Source organism: Aplidium turbinatum, chromosome 15 (assembly GCF_918807975.1).
Source record: "Aplidium turbinatum chromosome 15, kaAplTurb1.1, whole genome shotgun sequence".
NCBI lineage: Eukaryota > Metazoa > Chordata > Ascidiacea > Aplousobranchia > Polyclinidae > Aplidium > Aplidium turbinatum.
This window is the reverse complement of record NC_137486.1, coordinates 903904-922322: the sequence shown is the minus strand read 5'-3', so window position 1 is coordinate 922322 and position 18419 is coordinate 903904. Positions and strand designations below refer to the sequence as shown.

The 18419-nt window shown below is 35.9% G+C and overlaps 1 protein-coding gene across 3 annotated transcripts in view; it reads left to right on the top strand.

The window, feature by feature from the left end:
- LOC145783879 (tetratricopeptide repeat protein 12-like) overlaps positions 1-18419 on the top strand; it is a 172641-nt gene that overhangs the window by 105082 nt on the left and 49140 nt on the right. For all 3 annotated transcript variants that reach the window (XM_082595635.1, XM_082595634.1, XM_082595636.1), the window contains one exon: positions 11233-11367. In XM_082595635.1, the coding sequence (XP_082451761.1) occupies positions 11233-11367 (135 nt within the window). The remainder of the gene's footprint in view (positions 1-11232; positions 11368-18419) is intronic.

The window sequence follows — 18419 nt, the reverse complement described above, 5'->3', positions numbered from 1 at the left end:
TGATTATTATGCATTTTGAAGGGTAAATTTTAAAAAAGGCCAAATTTAAGGCCAAATCTAGAAAAAGGCCAAACGTATAATTTCTAAGGCCAACAGACTTTAAAAAAGGCCAAATTCGAGAAATTTGGCCTTAAAAAGGCCAATCTGGCCACCCTGATGAGAATTATGGTATCCCTACTTTACAATCATACATTATTTTGCATAAAAATAAAAGAATTGTACAAATAATAGCATCGGATCATTGAACAAGCTTAAAAACTTTACTTGGTCAAATTCATTTGAACAGTCTAAACATATAGTACAGTAAATAAGTGTAGGCAATGGGTTTAGCAAAATGCAAGATAGTTAACCTATTGATTTAAAAACAAATACACTAACTGAAGTTGAAGCCAAACTGATTGTCAGTCATACATAAAAAGACTCCATTGATGAAAAAACAAAATCTTTAAAAAATTTTGAATGTTATGTTGGCAAATGTGCTTGGTCTATAGTCACTGGTACCATAACAACTACTGTTGTCTTTGTTGCTTTTCACAGTACGTACAATTTTAGAATAATACATACAGTAATTAGATGCATGTCCAAGATACATTGAAGAAATGACTAGAAAAAGGTAACATACAAAAAATCATAAGACGGATTAATAGTACTCTCAGTTGTGGTACCCAGCTGATTTATTAATACGAATTTTTTAACACAGTGTTTTGAACATATCTGCAACGCAAAGGTACTGGTCACAATCAACAAAGGTATATATAATCATCACGTTCCTACCTTACAGTAGGAGGGTTTGGATACAATGCATCATTGTTCATCGTGATGAACACTTTTTGCCTTACAGCATTTTTATAACAAAAGTATATTCACTAATGCAGTAAGCTACTTACTCACCATGGCACTGAAGTTTAACACCAAGGTCTACTGAAATCTGTACATGCCAACAATACCAGCTCCAGCCACTTTGACTTTACCAACGGATAATGGGAGAGGGTGGTAGACAAAAACTTTCTAATTACTTTTATGTTTCTACTTGTCACTTAAATACTTTTGTAGTATATACGTATTAATTCTTTCAACTTTGTCTTGTTTTGAAGTTGTTCTTGAACTCTTTGTGTTTTTTCCTCTTGTTTTTATATGTGGCAAAGCTTCTTAATTAATGAAGTCAAACCTAGTCAAATGCTGAGTCATTTGCAAACAACTGTTATTTTATAGAGAATTTGAATGCCTTTCTGCCACCAGAAAGTGGTCCATCACCATGAATATGCTGAAAAGCAACTTCATTTCTTTGTTCAACATCACACAACTGAACTTTCCATTCTATTTTCTTGTGCTTCTTTTTTTTGATGAATTAACTTTCCAAGAAAGGACACAATCAATTAAATACAAAATTATAACTTTCAAAAATGTTTTTACTGCTTAACTGTAACAGCAAAATTTCTGCACATCTGAATGGTGATTGCTATGAATTACGGATGAAACTAGATATATAAATATCTTCGCTAAGCACCTTGTTATAAGGAGGATTGTTATAAGTACACCGTTTTTGGGACAATGTTTCAGTCTGACACTTACCGGCAAAAAAGAAATTTGTTGCTTCAGGATGTTCAAAAACGCGTTTGATTAAAAAAGCAATGACATTTAAAAAAAAATTTTCAGTAGACTCACTTTTTAACATATCTATTATCTATCATGTATTTTTGTTTTTAAAAACATAGCTCCTGCATGTCAATGAACTGTTCATGGTAAATATGACACAGTGGTACCGTACTTTGCTGGTTATTCTTGCAGCAAAAGTGTTGTAACTTGTAAAAACATTAATGATTTTGTTAGATTTGTTTCAATGTTAGTAATGCCAGTAGATTAAATAAACTCAAATAATGATGAAAGCTTTGTATAATTGTTTAAAAAGTCTTTTATTCTCAATTATTCTCTTTGATCCACTTTTCATAATGATAGGATATAACTGATAAATAACCAATCTTCTTAATGATACTCTATTATTGAGCTTAACAATCTTTACTGATGCAAAAATTATATTGATATATTATTAACTAAGGAAAGGATGTCACTATAGGCTTCTACCAATCAGTTCAAATACATTTCTGAACTATGAATAAGTCTAACTATAGTGTAGCAATGCCTGGAAATTCTATTTTCAAGGTAAATGTAGGACAAAGACCAAGCCTAAATTACCATGTTGCGTATATATCGCGAATTCGGGTATTAAACCCTCTTCAGTACCGGTACAACTCTATAATCAGCTCATTAACATGTACAGCAGCTCAGTTTAGAAAAAGGGTAAATAAAAATGACTGCGGTTATTATTCCCGTACAAGGGTTGTCAGACATGGAACTCTGCCCAATTTTGAGAAAATACTGTACATTAAATTGCTCACTCCATTTTTATAAAGTGTAGCACACCGGACTGCAAAAACCTTCAACCAAATACAGTCAAGTTACCACAATTTTTCATGGATATTACAAAGTATTTGACTTGCGATAACATGAAAAGATCCAGTGTCTAAATATACTTGGAGCAAAACTAAAGTTCTTGTTTTTTTGTTATCACAGTGCAGTGTTAAACACTTGGCATGTAGCAATTTAAAAAATGTGGGCATAAATTGAATTCGTTCATCGTTTGATCTGGGGGCTTGATTTAATTCTTTCAATTCTGATCACTTTCACAAAAGCATGGCTAATAAAACGTACTGAGAGACAAATGTCATTTTGAATAAACCATGCCATAATAGCAACCACAAAAATTACTGCAATCATGAATGAGTTTTTTCATGATGAAATCAGCACCTGTCAGTTAGGCATACTTTAAAGCTCGGAAAAACCTACAAGGAATAGTTTTTGCACAGTCAAGATAAAACATTCCTACTTGTTTGACATATCATTGGGCTATGTCAGCTAAAGCAGTAGACACTAGACAAGGCACTCTAACAGCTGCAAGGTGTTACGGTATCTGTTAAACATAACCAAAGATTAAATTGGTAAATGCCTAACATATTTTGATATATGCCTGTTGAACTGCCCAGGTACTTTTCAGTTTTAACTGTCAACTAAGCAGCTTAAAAAAAAAACAGACCCATTACTAGTGGTTTGAACTGCTGGACTTGGCTGGGCTACATTGATCAAAAGTCTCACCAAATAGCCAGTTGAGTATGTGGAAGTGGCAAATAAATCATGTTTAGTTAACTCAAAGTTAAAGTAACTCAAAGTGTAAGTATCCTGCCATATTTTGCCAGCAACTCAGACTGTTAATGTTTCAAAAAAAAAGGTGACAAATCAGGCCAGACACTATAGGGGGCCATGACTGATCAGATTTGAACTCACTGTTAAACAGTGTTTCATGATTAAAACTTCAAGCATTTATGCAAGCTTGCTCAATTTGCGCTAGGGTGTTTCATTTGTTCCCGTTATTTGAATTTTGATCTGTCCCTAAGTTAATTTTGTTCCATTTTTGGAAAAAATAACGTTAAAATAGTTTTTAATCTTATGGCCTCTCGTTTACCCCCCCACCGCAACTTCGAAATTTCTACTTTAGATAGACATGGATTGTTGGCTATCAAATTTATTGGCATACCCTACTTTAATTCAACAATGATAACAATCGGAGAAACTTTTTTTTTCATTTTTGCACTACATAAGAAAAGCAGTTAGCATAGCATGAAACATACGATGTGAACGGCCACACATAAGTGGCAATTTTTGCCTTGTTTGGCGGCAATGCCGCTCGACACGCGGCGTCACTAATCGACAAACGCCGTGTCTTACAGGAAAAAAAATCAAAAAAAATGAAAGAGGTGGGAGCATCAGGTGATGCAATCATAAGAGTGCCAACTTACGTACATTTTCTTGCACCAGTTACTTCAAGGCAAGTCCTAAAAGCGATGCTTTGCGCAAGAAATTCCCAAGGTGTCCTCGCCGCCATTTTGAACATTACGAGAAAATGCTTTGATTGAAGTTCTAACACCTGGCATCAAACTTTGCCACACACGTTTCGTGCTATTCGACACGACGGGTTTCTTTTATAGATGAAATAACCTAGGCTACTTTTTGTTGTCAACGTTTATACCAGTTTGTATTTTGCCGTATGAGCCAATTAACAATATTGCACTGTTAAAATGACTCTTGTTACGAAAGTTTTTCACTTCTAGAAAATTGCCTAGTTTTCAACCAGATGTTCAGAAATGCGGCTGAAAAAAGCCGTTATTTTTATGAAAAGGAGTTCTCTTCCAGAAGAACATTTTGAACACTGCGGGAAAATGCTTTGATTGAAGTTTGAACCCTTGGCATCAAACAATTGGTAACCTGCATATTTTGCTCCTAACTGTGTTTGCGTGCAAGTACGTGCATAACCATTTACGCACTAAGCGAGACTTAAGAGATGCCAAAGGAAAAATTCTTGCTGTAGGTTACGCCAGCGGTATAGCCTAACGGACTTTTTCTTTTGCGATCCCCGTTTCGCGTTTACAACAGTTCTCTTCCTGCAGCAAAATAAATAATATACATGTCCGGTAGGTACACAACTTTGCGCTTGATAGGCCTACTGCTTTGCAATCACTAAATCAGCATGCAATTAAAAACTTAAATAAGTGACTCTGACGTACATCCACACAACTTGTGCGGTAATTCGCTGCCAAACGCTTATCTGACTCTTGTGACGTCATATTACTATTCAACAAACAAACGCAGAATTTTTGGTCGTTCGACAAGAAAGAAAAAATCGCAGCCCTGGACACAATATTATCAAAAACCATCTATGAAGTAATAGGGCATTACAATAAGTAATAGCACAGCAGGGGCTCACACAACCTCCGTTAAGCAGGCAACAACATGGTGTGTTGTGCTTACCGCATCGGTCTTCGCACCAAAGAGTGTTTACATTAATTCCAGCTACTGAAACCACTGTTTTGCTGTTTTCTTGGGCAAGAAAGGTCAAAATGATTGCCTCCATCCAGTAATGGGTAGTTCCTAATTCAAGTCATACCAATGTAAGTCACTGGAAACAGTGTATTACATGCAACTCCAAAGATAGTGCTGGAAAAATTGCCTATGTACTGTGCTTCAATGATGTTTTTCCCCCCTGGAGGATAAAAATTCAATGACGACAACACAAGTGAAATTTAAAACTAACAACACAAGATAAATCATGAATAGTAACACAGCAACAGCTAACGCTCATTAAGTTGGGCATGGATAGGATACTAAGGCCTGTATTCTAAGATTCAACTTGAGTTTAAGCTGAAACTCAAGTTTGACGGTCCATGTATTTGGTATACTATAGTCCAAGTCCAACTTGCTGATGTATTCAGCAGCATGTATCTAGAATCTAGATAGTCTTCAGCGTCCCTTATTGTGGTCTGCCTGTAAACATCATATAGGAGAAGCCATTCTGTTTCAAATTTTTAATGGTCTAAAGTTTGAAGTTACCAACTCTCCTGATGTTACACTGTTCCTTCGCTACTAGAAACATTTTGAACTCTTGCCACACAAAAACATCACTGAACCACTTGCAGGTATAAACATGAGCAGTGGTAATGTGCAATGTAAAAACTTCATAGAAGAGCAAAAGCAGTATGAGTGATAAACGTGCAGCTATCATTGAGCTTCATCGAGCAGGCAAGACCAATTCAGAGATAATAAAGCTTCTTGAAGCACCGAAATCAACAGCTTATCACACTGTTAGCAGGCTTAAAGAACTGAACAGTGCCGAAGATCGCCCTCGAAGTAGGAGACCACGAACTTCTCGTACCCCAAAGGTCATTAATGCGGTTCGAGCCAGAATCCGCCGCAATCCCAAGAGATCCATGAGGAAAATGGCTCGCAAAATGGATGTGAATGAAAAGACGATTGGGAAGATCGTTAAAACCGATCTGAAGTTGTCCCCCATCAAAACGCAAATTGGCCAACACCTCACAGACCTCCAAAAAGAAAAGAGACTCGCTCGAGCTAAAATTCATCTGAACAAAATTAAGTCAGGTACGGACACAGGAGAGATCCTTTTCTCAGATGAAAAATTGTTCAATGTCGAAGCAGTGTGTAAACGACAAAATGATCGTATCCTTGTTAAGTCTTCTGCAGACATGAAAAGACGATCAGGAAAATCGTTAAAACCGATCTGAAGTTGTCCCCCATCAAAACCCAAACTTGCCAACACCTCACAGACCTCCAAAAAGAAAAGAGAATCGCTTGAGCTAAAATTCATCTGAAAAAAATGAAGTTAGGTACGGACACAGAAGAGATCCTTTTCTCAGATGAAAAAATGTTCAATGTTGAAGCATTGTAAAACCGACAAAATGATCGTAATTTACTCCCACCTTCAATATTGCATTACTAGCTGGGGTAAAGCTTGCAACAAAGTTCTAGATCTTCTCAGAAAAATGCAAAAAAGAATAATAAGAATAATCACAAAAAGCGATTATAGAGCCCATACCAGTCCATTATTTTTTAAAATGAATATCTTAAAGCTGGAAGACATATGTACACTAGAAGTAAAAAAACACATGTTCAGAGTCTGCATGAACTTGTACCCTTCTGCCTACTGTGCATTGTTCACAAGTTCTTCACTCATCCACAACCATAACACTAGATATCAAGCAAACAATAATTATTTTGTTAAATGCACTAATACAGAATTTGGCAAAAAATCCATACAAGTATTTGGACCAGTGGTGTGGTCAGAGGTTCCAAGCAATCTCAAAAAGTTATCTTTTTATGATTTCAAAAAACATAGCAAAGCATCGGCTTTGCAAAGTTATGATACTTGATAAGTGGGTCTTCATTTGGCCTAAGCTCTTATATTCAACAATGTCTATTGTCATGGTGTCCAGTGTCCACTGATTTTCATGATTTCTTTTCGTTGGAAAATCTAGTATACAATTCTATGAAGTTGACAATTAATTGTAAGCTACTAATTGAAGTATTAGTCTTGTTTGTGTTTTCTTTTTTGATTGTAACCAATTTGGTTAAATTGTTGATTAGTTTCATAACTCAAATTATTCTTTCCAGGGTGGCAACTGACTAGTTGACCGTATGGTCGTTTCGTTGTCTCCCTATCAATAACAAAACCTAAACATTGTATATATGTATTATTGTTTTATGTCACTTTTGTGTTTTGTTTTTTGATAAATAAACGATTGATTGATTGATTGATTGATAAGGCCCAAATATCTCATACATGTATGACATGAGACATGGTTGTTTCTTATTATTTTTTTTAAATGCGGTAATTATGCCACGGTAGCAAATTCAACTTTCATTTGTTACACAAACAAAAATATATAAATGGTTTCTGCACTTAACAAAATAAAGGTGAAGGTGCCACAAATACATTTGTTGTTTTTTAATCTTAATGGACAGACATGTCTGCTGAGACATCTTGCTGATCAGAAAAATCTGATAAACTCAAAGTGTAAGAACTCAAAGTACTCAAAACGTCTTGCAGTAGTAATTTGTTTATCAACCGTTGCATTCACTTCTCAAATTGCTTTATATCAAGACCTGATGTCAAAGTAGGTAACTGCAGCATAGTCACGGAGATAACTGAACAAAAATAGTGTATTATTGGCAAATATTTGTGAACAAAACTAATAATTTGGCTTCTAGAATTTGTAAACTAGGATATTTGTATAATGAATTGCAGACAGTGCACACCGTTTCGACCTTCCGGTCTCCTCAGTGCAGTAGGTACACTGGTATAGCCATGGAGGTATACACCTCCATGTGACATTTTCCTATTTGTATAATGAATTGTATATGTAAACTTTTCCATGTGATTGACTAGTACTTGGTTGTTGCAAACTTCTAGGGCCTGTCTAGGCAATCTACTAGTATTGATAGTCTCAAAACAGTGATTACAGATTGAACTATTTAAAGAAATAGTTGGTTTTAGTAAGAAATAACCAAGTCTCGTGTGATTCATGTGTTGCGGGACTCGGCTCTTGCAGCATTTAGGTCTTGTGTCATTCGTGCCTTGTGGCCTAGGGATGATGGTGTCATTCAGACCTCGCCATAAAGTCGTGTATCCCTTCTATCTTTCATCATAGTGTGTGTAGCAGAACCTTCTATCTCTTGTGTGAACCATGTAACGTTATTATCAAAATGATACTCATGTGCAAATGCTGTTTCTATTAGAATTTGCGAAGTTAACTGACCACTCTACCTCCCTTGTTGTTATTCCAACTCTTTTAAGTGTAGGAAAAAAATAGCCAGAGAATTTTTATGTCAGTTACTCAACTATTTGCTGGGCTTGACAAAAGTCATGTAAAACATTCAGTAAAAACTTGAAAAAAGGTTTCCTGTCTGAGAAGTCCCTTGATTGCTCATTGAAATGGAAAACCTTTCCAAGACATAGTATAAGAAGACGTTGATTGATTGCCAATCTTTATATCAGGCAGTGGAGTAGATCAGTTACTTGGAGTGCCAAAATTTCTCAAGGTAATGGTTAACATAATGGTTAAAGCAGTTCATCAAATCATACTTGACTGAGAACTTACTGATAAAGTGAAAGACATGTGTTTTGACACAACGGTTTCAAATACAGGATGAAACAAGATGCGTGCACCGTTATTCAACAGGCTAGAGAAAAACTTGTGGTTCCACTGCCAGCATCACACGTTTGAAATATTCTGTAGTAGCTCCTGGTCCACAAACTTCATCAGGTTTTGTCATACCATTAATTGTGGTTTCCATCTATGTAAAACTAGTTTTCTACACCATAAGCAGCCAATGTTCCACAGAGTAATTTACTGATGTACAGTAAATAGAACTCTATAAGTACAAAGCCATAAATAAAATTATAGCAAACGTCTCAGTAAAGTGCACATCTTGTTAAGTGCACAACACCACAATAGTCAATTTCAATATTGCAGCCTTCTATTGAATGTTTAATTTTACTTCGTGCGTTGTGCCATTGTCTGGACTGTGCTATTACAGCATGTGAAGAGACTTAGAAACACCCTTTCCAATGACAGTCTGACAGAAATAATTGTTGTTGTATCTGCTGCAATCTAAAACTTGTTAAGGGGCCACTCCATATCAATTTCAGCACCGCACTTAAATTGGTTGAAAAATGTACTTAGCTTGCAGAAAACTTGCATATTATATATCTTTGTAAAGAGTATGACAGTTGCAATCAAAATATGGCAATTGAATAGATAAAAAACGTTTCTGTGAAACGAAATGTCAGAGAAATGCAAAATTTTTTCCATTTTTTTTAAATTTTCACCACTGGTAAACTATTTAATAAGTCTCAAAGGAGAACTTATACCTAGGAGCAAAATGGTTGGAACGCCTGGTTAATCTAATCAAACAATGAAGAGCCCAAAATGTAGATACCAAACTCATGTTAAGCAACAAACGTTTTGAAAATTATACTGTCTTCATCTTCAGTCGTATTATAAATGTAAGCAATCCCTGATGCCGCTTAGAGCATGCTGAACTTGCTGAACATGAGTTTGGTATCTACATTTTGGGCGCTTTATTTTTTGATTAGAACTTATACCATTGCTAACTTTTTGCTGGCATTTTCGCCATGTCTTACCCATATAATGATGAGAAATTTTTTCCAAAGATGTATATTTAAAAAATATATGAATTGTGAATTTATGCACTTGAAAAACTTTATATATTTGCAATTGTTTTTTAAATTGAAGTGAAACTATGCAGAAATAGCAAAAATCCTCTCATAGATCACTTCTACAATATTGTGATGATGTCTGCAAAATTTCATGTCATTCTTACAAGAAATAAATGAGTAGTTGCAAATTGATTAGTTTAAAACTTCAACTAATGACTCGAAAAAACAGGACTTGAAAATCACCCATTAAAACACAAGCTACATTATATACTCACGTTTATCACTGTAAGTTTTGACACACAAAAACATTGATTAGAGTGAAAATTTTACCATATTCAGCATCCTGATGAAATTTATTGCTTTTTAGATACAAACAAATTTTTGATAAAAAATTATCTCTATCAGGAGTGTCCCCTTAAAGGCATACTAAATGAAATTTTCAAATGGGAATTAAGCATTAAAATGCGTAAACTGAACACTCAAGAATACATTTCATAAAAAATTAATGAAAAAAAATAATTGTTTTTAATGGCGCTGGCAAGGCGCAAAGTCCAGTGTTTCATTTATTTTTTATTTTTTGCAAAATGACCAAAAAGTGGAAAAATTGCTCGAGAATTACGTCACCAGCGACTAGCAGTAGCATTATCAAAAGTCTTTTCGCTCGTTGGGTTAGAAAGTTCAGATGTGTTGCGTTCCAAGAATTTTCACATTGATTCAAGCCTGGACACGTTGAATCCATCTAAAAATGCTGATTACTCCACGCCTTCTGAGTTGCCTAGCTGAAATCGGTTCACATGCCTTTGTGGAATTTGCCTTCAAAAACTTGTTTTTTACATTTTCATTTTACATTGATTGAAGGCCTGAATTTGTTGAATCTATGTAAAAGAGGCTGATTTATTGTTTGAAGAACAAGATCTGCCATTTGAAACTCACGCAGTAAAAACTCTTGCCTGATCAGCTGATTGCTAGTCGCTGGTGACGTAGACTGTATAATCGCACGCTTCGCTGCTCAAGCCCAGGCCATTTCCGTTTTGAAAGCTCAGACAAAAGCACGCCAAAATGGTGATCATACCGCAATGGGGCCAAATTTTTTTCAAAATTGTTTTATGGTAGCATGTTAAACACATAGAACGTGGAAAATCGCCATGTCAGGTTTTTCCTTTAGTATGACTTTAATGACGTAGTTGAAAAAGGAATTGACCCAATGGAAAACAAATTGATAACTACTGTAATTCTGAAGAACAAAAACAGTATGTATTACAAGTTGCGTCTAATTACAACAAAAAGTCTTGTGATAAATCTAAGATGAACATCATTGCAGTTGCTAACGAATAACAAGCTTAATCGTACATAGATACTGGTAGAAGTAAAAAGGATAGTGGTATGATAGACCGACTGGTCAACTTTCACTAAAAAGAGTAGCTTGGTAGTTGCTGTACCTCTTTGTTTTCTGCTTTGAAATTTTCACAAAATAGTTTTTGTATCATCATGAATCAATTAAGGTGGTATCTCGAAAATCAAAAACGAAAATTTTCACCTGTTTTACATCACCCTAATATTCAGTCGTTTTGCAGAACTTAACTATTACATTAACCCTGCACTATTTTATGTCTAACAAACGCAAAAAACAACTTTTCTTCCAACAGGGTGATGTCGGCATGGCATGCTATGAAGCACTGACTCCTCGCATGAACAGCCTTAATAATTTAGTGAGAAATCCGCTCATCTGTGCTATTGCCCAAAAAAAGGTGACATTGAAGAATGTTTGCATGGAAGCACTGGTGAGTTCAAGATCATGATTTTTTATCCTATAATCTCAGGATTTCTTAGATCAACACAATTTTTGTTTCATTTTGAAAATGTTTAGAATAGTTTTGAGTCTGAGTGTGATGAGTCTTGATGAGTGTGATGAATCTTGATGAGTGTGATGAGTCATTGTACTAGTTTGCTAAACACTTCAATTCCAAACGAAATATCGTATATGGGAACAAAAATCAAGATACAAACCAAACACGTAACAAACTATTTTAGTAACTGATGCTAAAACATTAATGTGCTATCAATATTGGCAGTAAATTTCTACTTGTTGGTTGTAGCTTTTTGACTAATTTAAATCCGCTTATGGCAAAAAAGTACAAAATTCTTTGATTACAGTGCAGTATTGATTTTATTGTGATCACGGAACAAATGGCTGCATTATGTGCGAATCCATCTGACAAACCAGACGTATCATCATTATGTGCAGTTTTAGTGGTGCATTTCTTTTTCAAACACTTGGGGGCATTTTCAATATTTTTTTGCACTTTAACAGAGTTCCATTGACTTACTCAACATACGAATATTTTGCTGCAAACGTCATTACCAGGGCTTTAGAATGTAGATAGTGAAGGTCCCATACTCAGGTACTGAGCTTTGGAGAATGAGAAGATAAGGTTCTCATTATACCAAGCCTTCGGCACTAAGGAGAGTAGGGTGGCCACTGGCCAGTTCCTTTCTCCCGACCGCCTTTACTTCAGCAACTACGCCCACCCAATTTATTACACCCTGGGTAGAGGTGAGCTGTGTTTTTCAACAATCAGCTGAAGCTGGGAGTCGAACCAGGTTTGCATAATTGGAAAACCAGCGTCTTATTTGTTGCGCCGTCCCACCGCTGTAAATAGCCCGGCGAAAAAATATACGACTATGGCTAATGACAAACTCCAGCTTCAGTGCAACTATATTTTTGGGGGTGACAATGTTTCGTAACAAATCAGCACATGAACTCTAATTTTCTTTTCAAACTCTCTCAATTTTGTCTTACTCTTCACTCATCACCGGGCATTGTGAAAAGCCAAGAGTGAGCAGTTTCTATATTATGAGTTTTCATTTGCTGCGTGTTAAGGCAGAAAATGTCTGCTGAAGCAAAAACTTTCTTGAAATATTGAAAATTGTATGAGGCTGTTCACTAGGGTGGCTCGTTTTTGAACTTTTTTTTATTCTCTCGGGGTAGTGGAGAAATGATGCCAATGAGTGAGAAAAAACTCATGACAAAATTTGAGATTCGTAACAAATTGTCTTCAGCCTCCTCATGGGGCTCAAAAATCGAAAAATGGGGTCAAAAATGCAATCTTTCCAAAAATATTTTTAGTTTAGGTAGATACAATATTGTTTAGATATATCTAATTAACTTTAAAAAAAATTGGAGTCATTTAAACTATTCCTTCAGCTTCCTCACAGCTTCTGAAAATTTTCATTTTGCTGAATATTTTGCATTTTCGTTTGTGGTTACATAACCACAAAGCTACAAAACGTCATTGCACTTACTCAAAATACATCATCATAATCATTAAGTTCCTTCCTCTCGTCGAGGGTTAGAGGCAATAAAGCATAGGCGCCTAAGCCGTGGGGGGCCAGGCCCCCACGCATATTTCTGCGTGGGAGCAACTTTTTATGCTGCATTGATACATAAAACAATAGATGAACTAGCGATCGGCAGCAGGAAAACATTTTTAAATGCAAACCGCAACAGCTTCGCGATATATAATCGCTAGAACGAGTAGCGATGCTACAATCCCACCCCAGACAAAAAAAAAATGTTTCATTTTTACATTGATTTAACATCTGCAGACGTTGAATCAATGTAAAAATGACTGATTTTGCTGCCTGAGACATAGCAAAATCTACCATTTTGTGTCGATTCAATGTCATCAGATGTTGAATGCACCCAAAAACAACATAATTTGCTACGTTGATGCAGCGTGCGTTTAGCTTAATGCGCTTGCAAACAGACTTGATGTCGCTTTCGAAAGTCGAAACCTCTGCAGAGAGTTGTCGCGGCAGTGAATCGCTTGCTGTGAAAATGAACTTGAAGTCTCGGCCCGAGGTAACCACTAACCAACGCAACAAGGGCTGGTACAAACCGCATTGCGCACACGCGGCAGCATAATCAACACAACAACGGACTCGTGCAAACTGCATGGCGCACACACGACCGTTGCCATAAAAACCCGATTAAAGGCGGGAATATGCGTATCTTTTGTTTCACCTGCAACACGAAAACGGGCGTATTACAGCGAATTGAAACTTGAAAGCAGGTCAGCGATAAGTTGCGATATTGTAGTGAAAAGGGAGCAATGTCAAGTCGAAGACTTAATCAAACGTCTCTCCGTAACTATTTTTCAAGGGCTGTTTACGGATGTAAGCAACTTTTAAATTTATTCAAGGTGACGTGCTGTTGAATTGATGTTAACATGAATGATTTTACTTTCAACAGGTATTTTCAAGCATATGATCAAGTTAGAGGTTCCAGTTAACCAGAGGTTCAGAAATGCAGTAAGACAAGTTAAAACGTATCCAGGATGTGACATAATGTCTGACCACAATCCAGTTGTTATGAAAATCCAAATAAAGCTAAAAAGAGTGAAAAGAACAAATATGTCAGAACATATGGACATGAACATGCTTAAAAATGAACAATATCGAGAGAAATTCAGTATTGCAGTAAACAATAAGTTTGAATTATTACAGCAAACAGAAATTCCTCAAGTAATTATGCAAGAAACTGTTGATAGAAGTTGGAATGACATTAAAGAAACCTTAAATGATGCAGCTACTAACATTTTACCATCAAAGAGGAAAAACATTAAACAGCCTTGGATTACTGAGAAGATACTTGACTTAATGCAACAGAGAAAGAAAAACAAATTCAATAATCACAAGAAATATAAAGCTTTAAATAAGGAAATATCCCAATTATGCAAAGATGCTACACAAAGGTGGTGGGAAAATCAATGCTGTGAAATAGAACATCTAGAAGCATCTCATAAGTCACTTGAATTACACAATAAAGTTAAACAGCTAACATGTTTGAAGAAAGCTGAACAAGCAAACAGCTGCATCATGGATAGTGGAGGAAAAACGTTATTTCAGGAAGAGGATATAAAGAGTAGATGGGAAGAGTATGTAACAGAATCATATGATGATGATAGAACATGTATGCCTGAAATTACCAATAATGAAGAAGAAATATTGATATCTGAAGTTGAGAATGCCATTGAAGATCTGAAATGTAATAAAGCTGCAGAAAAGGATAACATTTATCCAGAAATGCTAAAAGCACTCACTGGCATAAGTTTAAAACACATACACAAATTATGTAATGAAATATATATGAATGGATATATACCTAAAGAAATGAATCAAGCTGTGTTTGTTAGACTACCAAAGAAATCCAAAGCAAAGAACTGCAGTGACTTTAGAACATTAAGTTTGATCAGTCATGTACTGAAAATTTTGTTGAGAATAATTTTATTAAGAAATCGAAAATCTATTGAGAATGAGGTTAGCATGACTCAAAGTGGATTTATAACTGGTAAAGGAACACGAGAGGGTATACTTAACTTTAGAACAATTTGTGAGAGTTACAATGCAGTAAATAAAGATGTATATTAGGGTGGGCCAAAATTGTGCGTTTTTCAAATTTATCTTTTAATCGCTTCAATAAATTGGTAAAAGTTGCCATTTTCTATGTGGTTAACGATGGCAAAAAAATGTTTTTGAATAAAAAAGTTTTTAGGGTCCCGCAAACGCCCCAAAGTGCTCCAATTTTATTAAATTTTGCAAAAAAAACGACTTAAAACGCCAATTATACAATCTAAATTGTCGCCAATCGTTCTTCTACATGACAAATATATGGAGCAACTTGATACACAACATGTAAAAAAAATTGATTAACATGGCTCAAATACTTAATGAGATATTCATGTTTAAAGTTTTAAAAATTTCAACCACATGGTGGCGCTATAAATTTATATTTCCTTTAATTACTGGTGACACACTGAAGCCACCGACATATACAAGGTATCAATGGAAAGGCAATTACCACGGCTAAACGATTGTGTATTGAACTTGGTCATGATAATGTTTGATGACGTCATTATGACGTAATATATTGGAAATTGAGTTCATATGAACGATTCATTTGCCTTTTACAGTATGTCGAATTCTTAAAGTAGAACTTTTAATTAATGATACTGTATTTTCTTCCCAGTTTAAAGTAACATTTTCGTTTGGATGCAGGTAATCGGAAGTACGTGGTTTGTAATTATACACTTATACAGACGGTAATTGATACTAATGCACAACGCAATAAGTCAAGAAATCAGCCAAAGTTTTTTTGGTTAGACGTTCAGATGCAGTAGCTGCAGATCGTTGGAATTTTCTAACTGCATCAATCACTTTATATGTTGCTTGTAGCTGCTTTTCATTTTTTGTCTTTGTATGACCATGAAGAGATGTTGCCATGCCAAGTGCTCTTTCGGCACAATCATTTACCACTGACAGATTCTTGACAACAGATATGGTTTATTGATAGTCTGGTGATTCAGGCCATTTAAACGTTGACAGTTTTAGCAACTCTTCATTGAAATGTAGAAGATCAAAAAGTCTTAATGTGTCGGCCCCAACAAAATCTTTCAATTGCTTATTGGAAAATGAAGAGCATTGTGGCATCTCCTGACTTTTTTGAAGAGGTTTTCCTTTGTATTTCAACAAAGCTGAGCGTATTGCTTCTTTGTTTGAGTTATCCACTGATGTATCGAAAAGAGCAAGACCTACCAGCCGTTCACTCAAGTACCAAGTGTGATCTTGAATCTTATCTAGAGCAGGTTGGACAACCTTTAAAAACTCATAGGGCAATATTCTTTTAGCACTGCAGATTTCCTCTAGTGCTTTGATGAAAGCCAAGTCATTTGAGGGAGCTTTGGAAGCAAACATGCATGTTAGCCACGCTTTGGCATAGTAAACGCTGTAGAATGTTGTCAAACTCCAGAGTCTATGTCATGGGCAAAATATGGCTTAAGCGTTGCTAACTTCATAACGTAGAGAACTTTAGACATTCATCTTGCATGATGGTACCGTAGGCAGACGGTGCCCGCAGCTTAAATGGCATATATTTTCGTGGAAGAATACCACCAAGATACACGTAGCAAAGTTGGGCCATGTTTAAATAATCATGCCTTAACACTGTATCATTTTCCAACCAACGTTTCAAAAATTGTTTAGCTTCTTCAATGTGGGGGAATAAAGTGCATGAAAGTTTCTTCTTATCCAAGAGTTCGAGATTTTGTGTATCTGTATTAATATCATTCCAAGCAGAACACAGCTTCTTAAAAAGTGGTTCATAAGGTGCTGTGGTCTTCTTATCTCCAGTTGTAGACAATTTTCCGAGGACAGATTCACTTGCTGCACCACAAAGCAATTCGTAAACATGATGCCGGCAGCTAATTCCAACAGTGCATGGGATAAGGAAGTTTCCAAGCGTTTCACAATGCCAAATTTTACACCAGTATTAACTGCGGTAGTTTCAAATACGCATGCGATTATTTTGTTTAGTTCTATGCCCTTTTCTATTAGCAGATTAAGAATTTTGGAGTGCTCTTCAGCTGCAGATCCATTTTTCACAGGTATTATTCCGAGAAATATCTCGTCTCCCTCAGAAGTGGTTGGTGTTGGTAGCACGGCCACTCGCTCCTCCTTGTCAGCACAGTGAGTGAGAGCTTTGAATATTTTCCCGTCCCAGTGAAGTGTGAAAAAATCAGTAGCTGTAGCAAGTTCATTAGCTAAGAGATTTCTTTCTGCTTCAGTAGAAAATTTTATCCGCTTTCGGCCTAGGCGTACAGTATTTACAGAGAGAATTTTGTTATTAAGACTATTTTCTGCAGTCGCGGCACCTACCATTTCAAACACTTGCCTGTTCGACAAAGAATATTTGGCTGCCACAGGCTGCAAACTTGGGTGTAAGAACTTGCTTTTTCTTGGTTTCCGTTGTCTTGCTTGTTTTTGCCGACAAATCCCCTATATAGGTTTGATCCAGATCTTCTCCACTTTCTTCTGAAGAAGTACTGGATTGCAACAAATCTTGCGGAAGCGGTGTATCTAAAGCATCTTTAAGTTTACGTTTTATACCTTGATCTTGTCTCGTTTTCTTTCTTTTCATTTTTATTTGCTCTTTAATATCTAAAGAACCCAAAGTGGCTTTTCGATTTTTACCCCGATTTGCTTTAAGATAATTCCAGTCCTCCATTTTCTTAGGGTTGGTAGACGTTCTCAAATCGTCTTCTACGTTTTTCTTTACAACCCATGGCGTATCTTGCAGATCATCTAAAAATTTCTTTCTGTTTCTCTTTCTTTTCCTTCTCTGTGTTTGCATTTTTTCAAATTTTTATACCGGTCTGTCAACTTCTTGACCATGTAAGTTATAGCATCTGTGGTTTTAAGACCGATTCCTGTTTTCTTCCACAATTGTTTAATATTTTCGATAACTAGAATTATTGCTTCTCGTTTCGGGGAAGTACCTTTAGACTCTTCTTGCTTAATTGTGTGATAACCATGGAAGTGAAGCAACACTTCTTTCCCACATGGAGGATACTTTCCAATAAATCCAAGTCTATGGATACCAGCGTTGAGATTTAGCAAAGGTGATTCGTCACATAGACAGTTTTTTTTAATACATTTTATTTGATTAATTGCAGAAAGGCAATTTTAAATAGTATGACGTCATAGTGACGTCATCAAATATTAGTTTGGCCAAGTTTAATACGTGATCGCTTAGCCTTGCTAATTACCTTTCCATTGATACCTTGAATGTGTCGCCAGCTTCAGTGTGTCACCAGTTACTAACGTAAATATAAAACTACAGCGCCACCATGTGGTTAAAATTGTCAATATTCAATCATCTTCTCCACATGAATATCTCACAAGGTGTTTGAGTCATGTTCATCAAATTTTTTTAATATGCTGCGCATCCAGTTGCTTCATACGCGTATCAAATATGAGGAAGATTGGTGGTACTTTA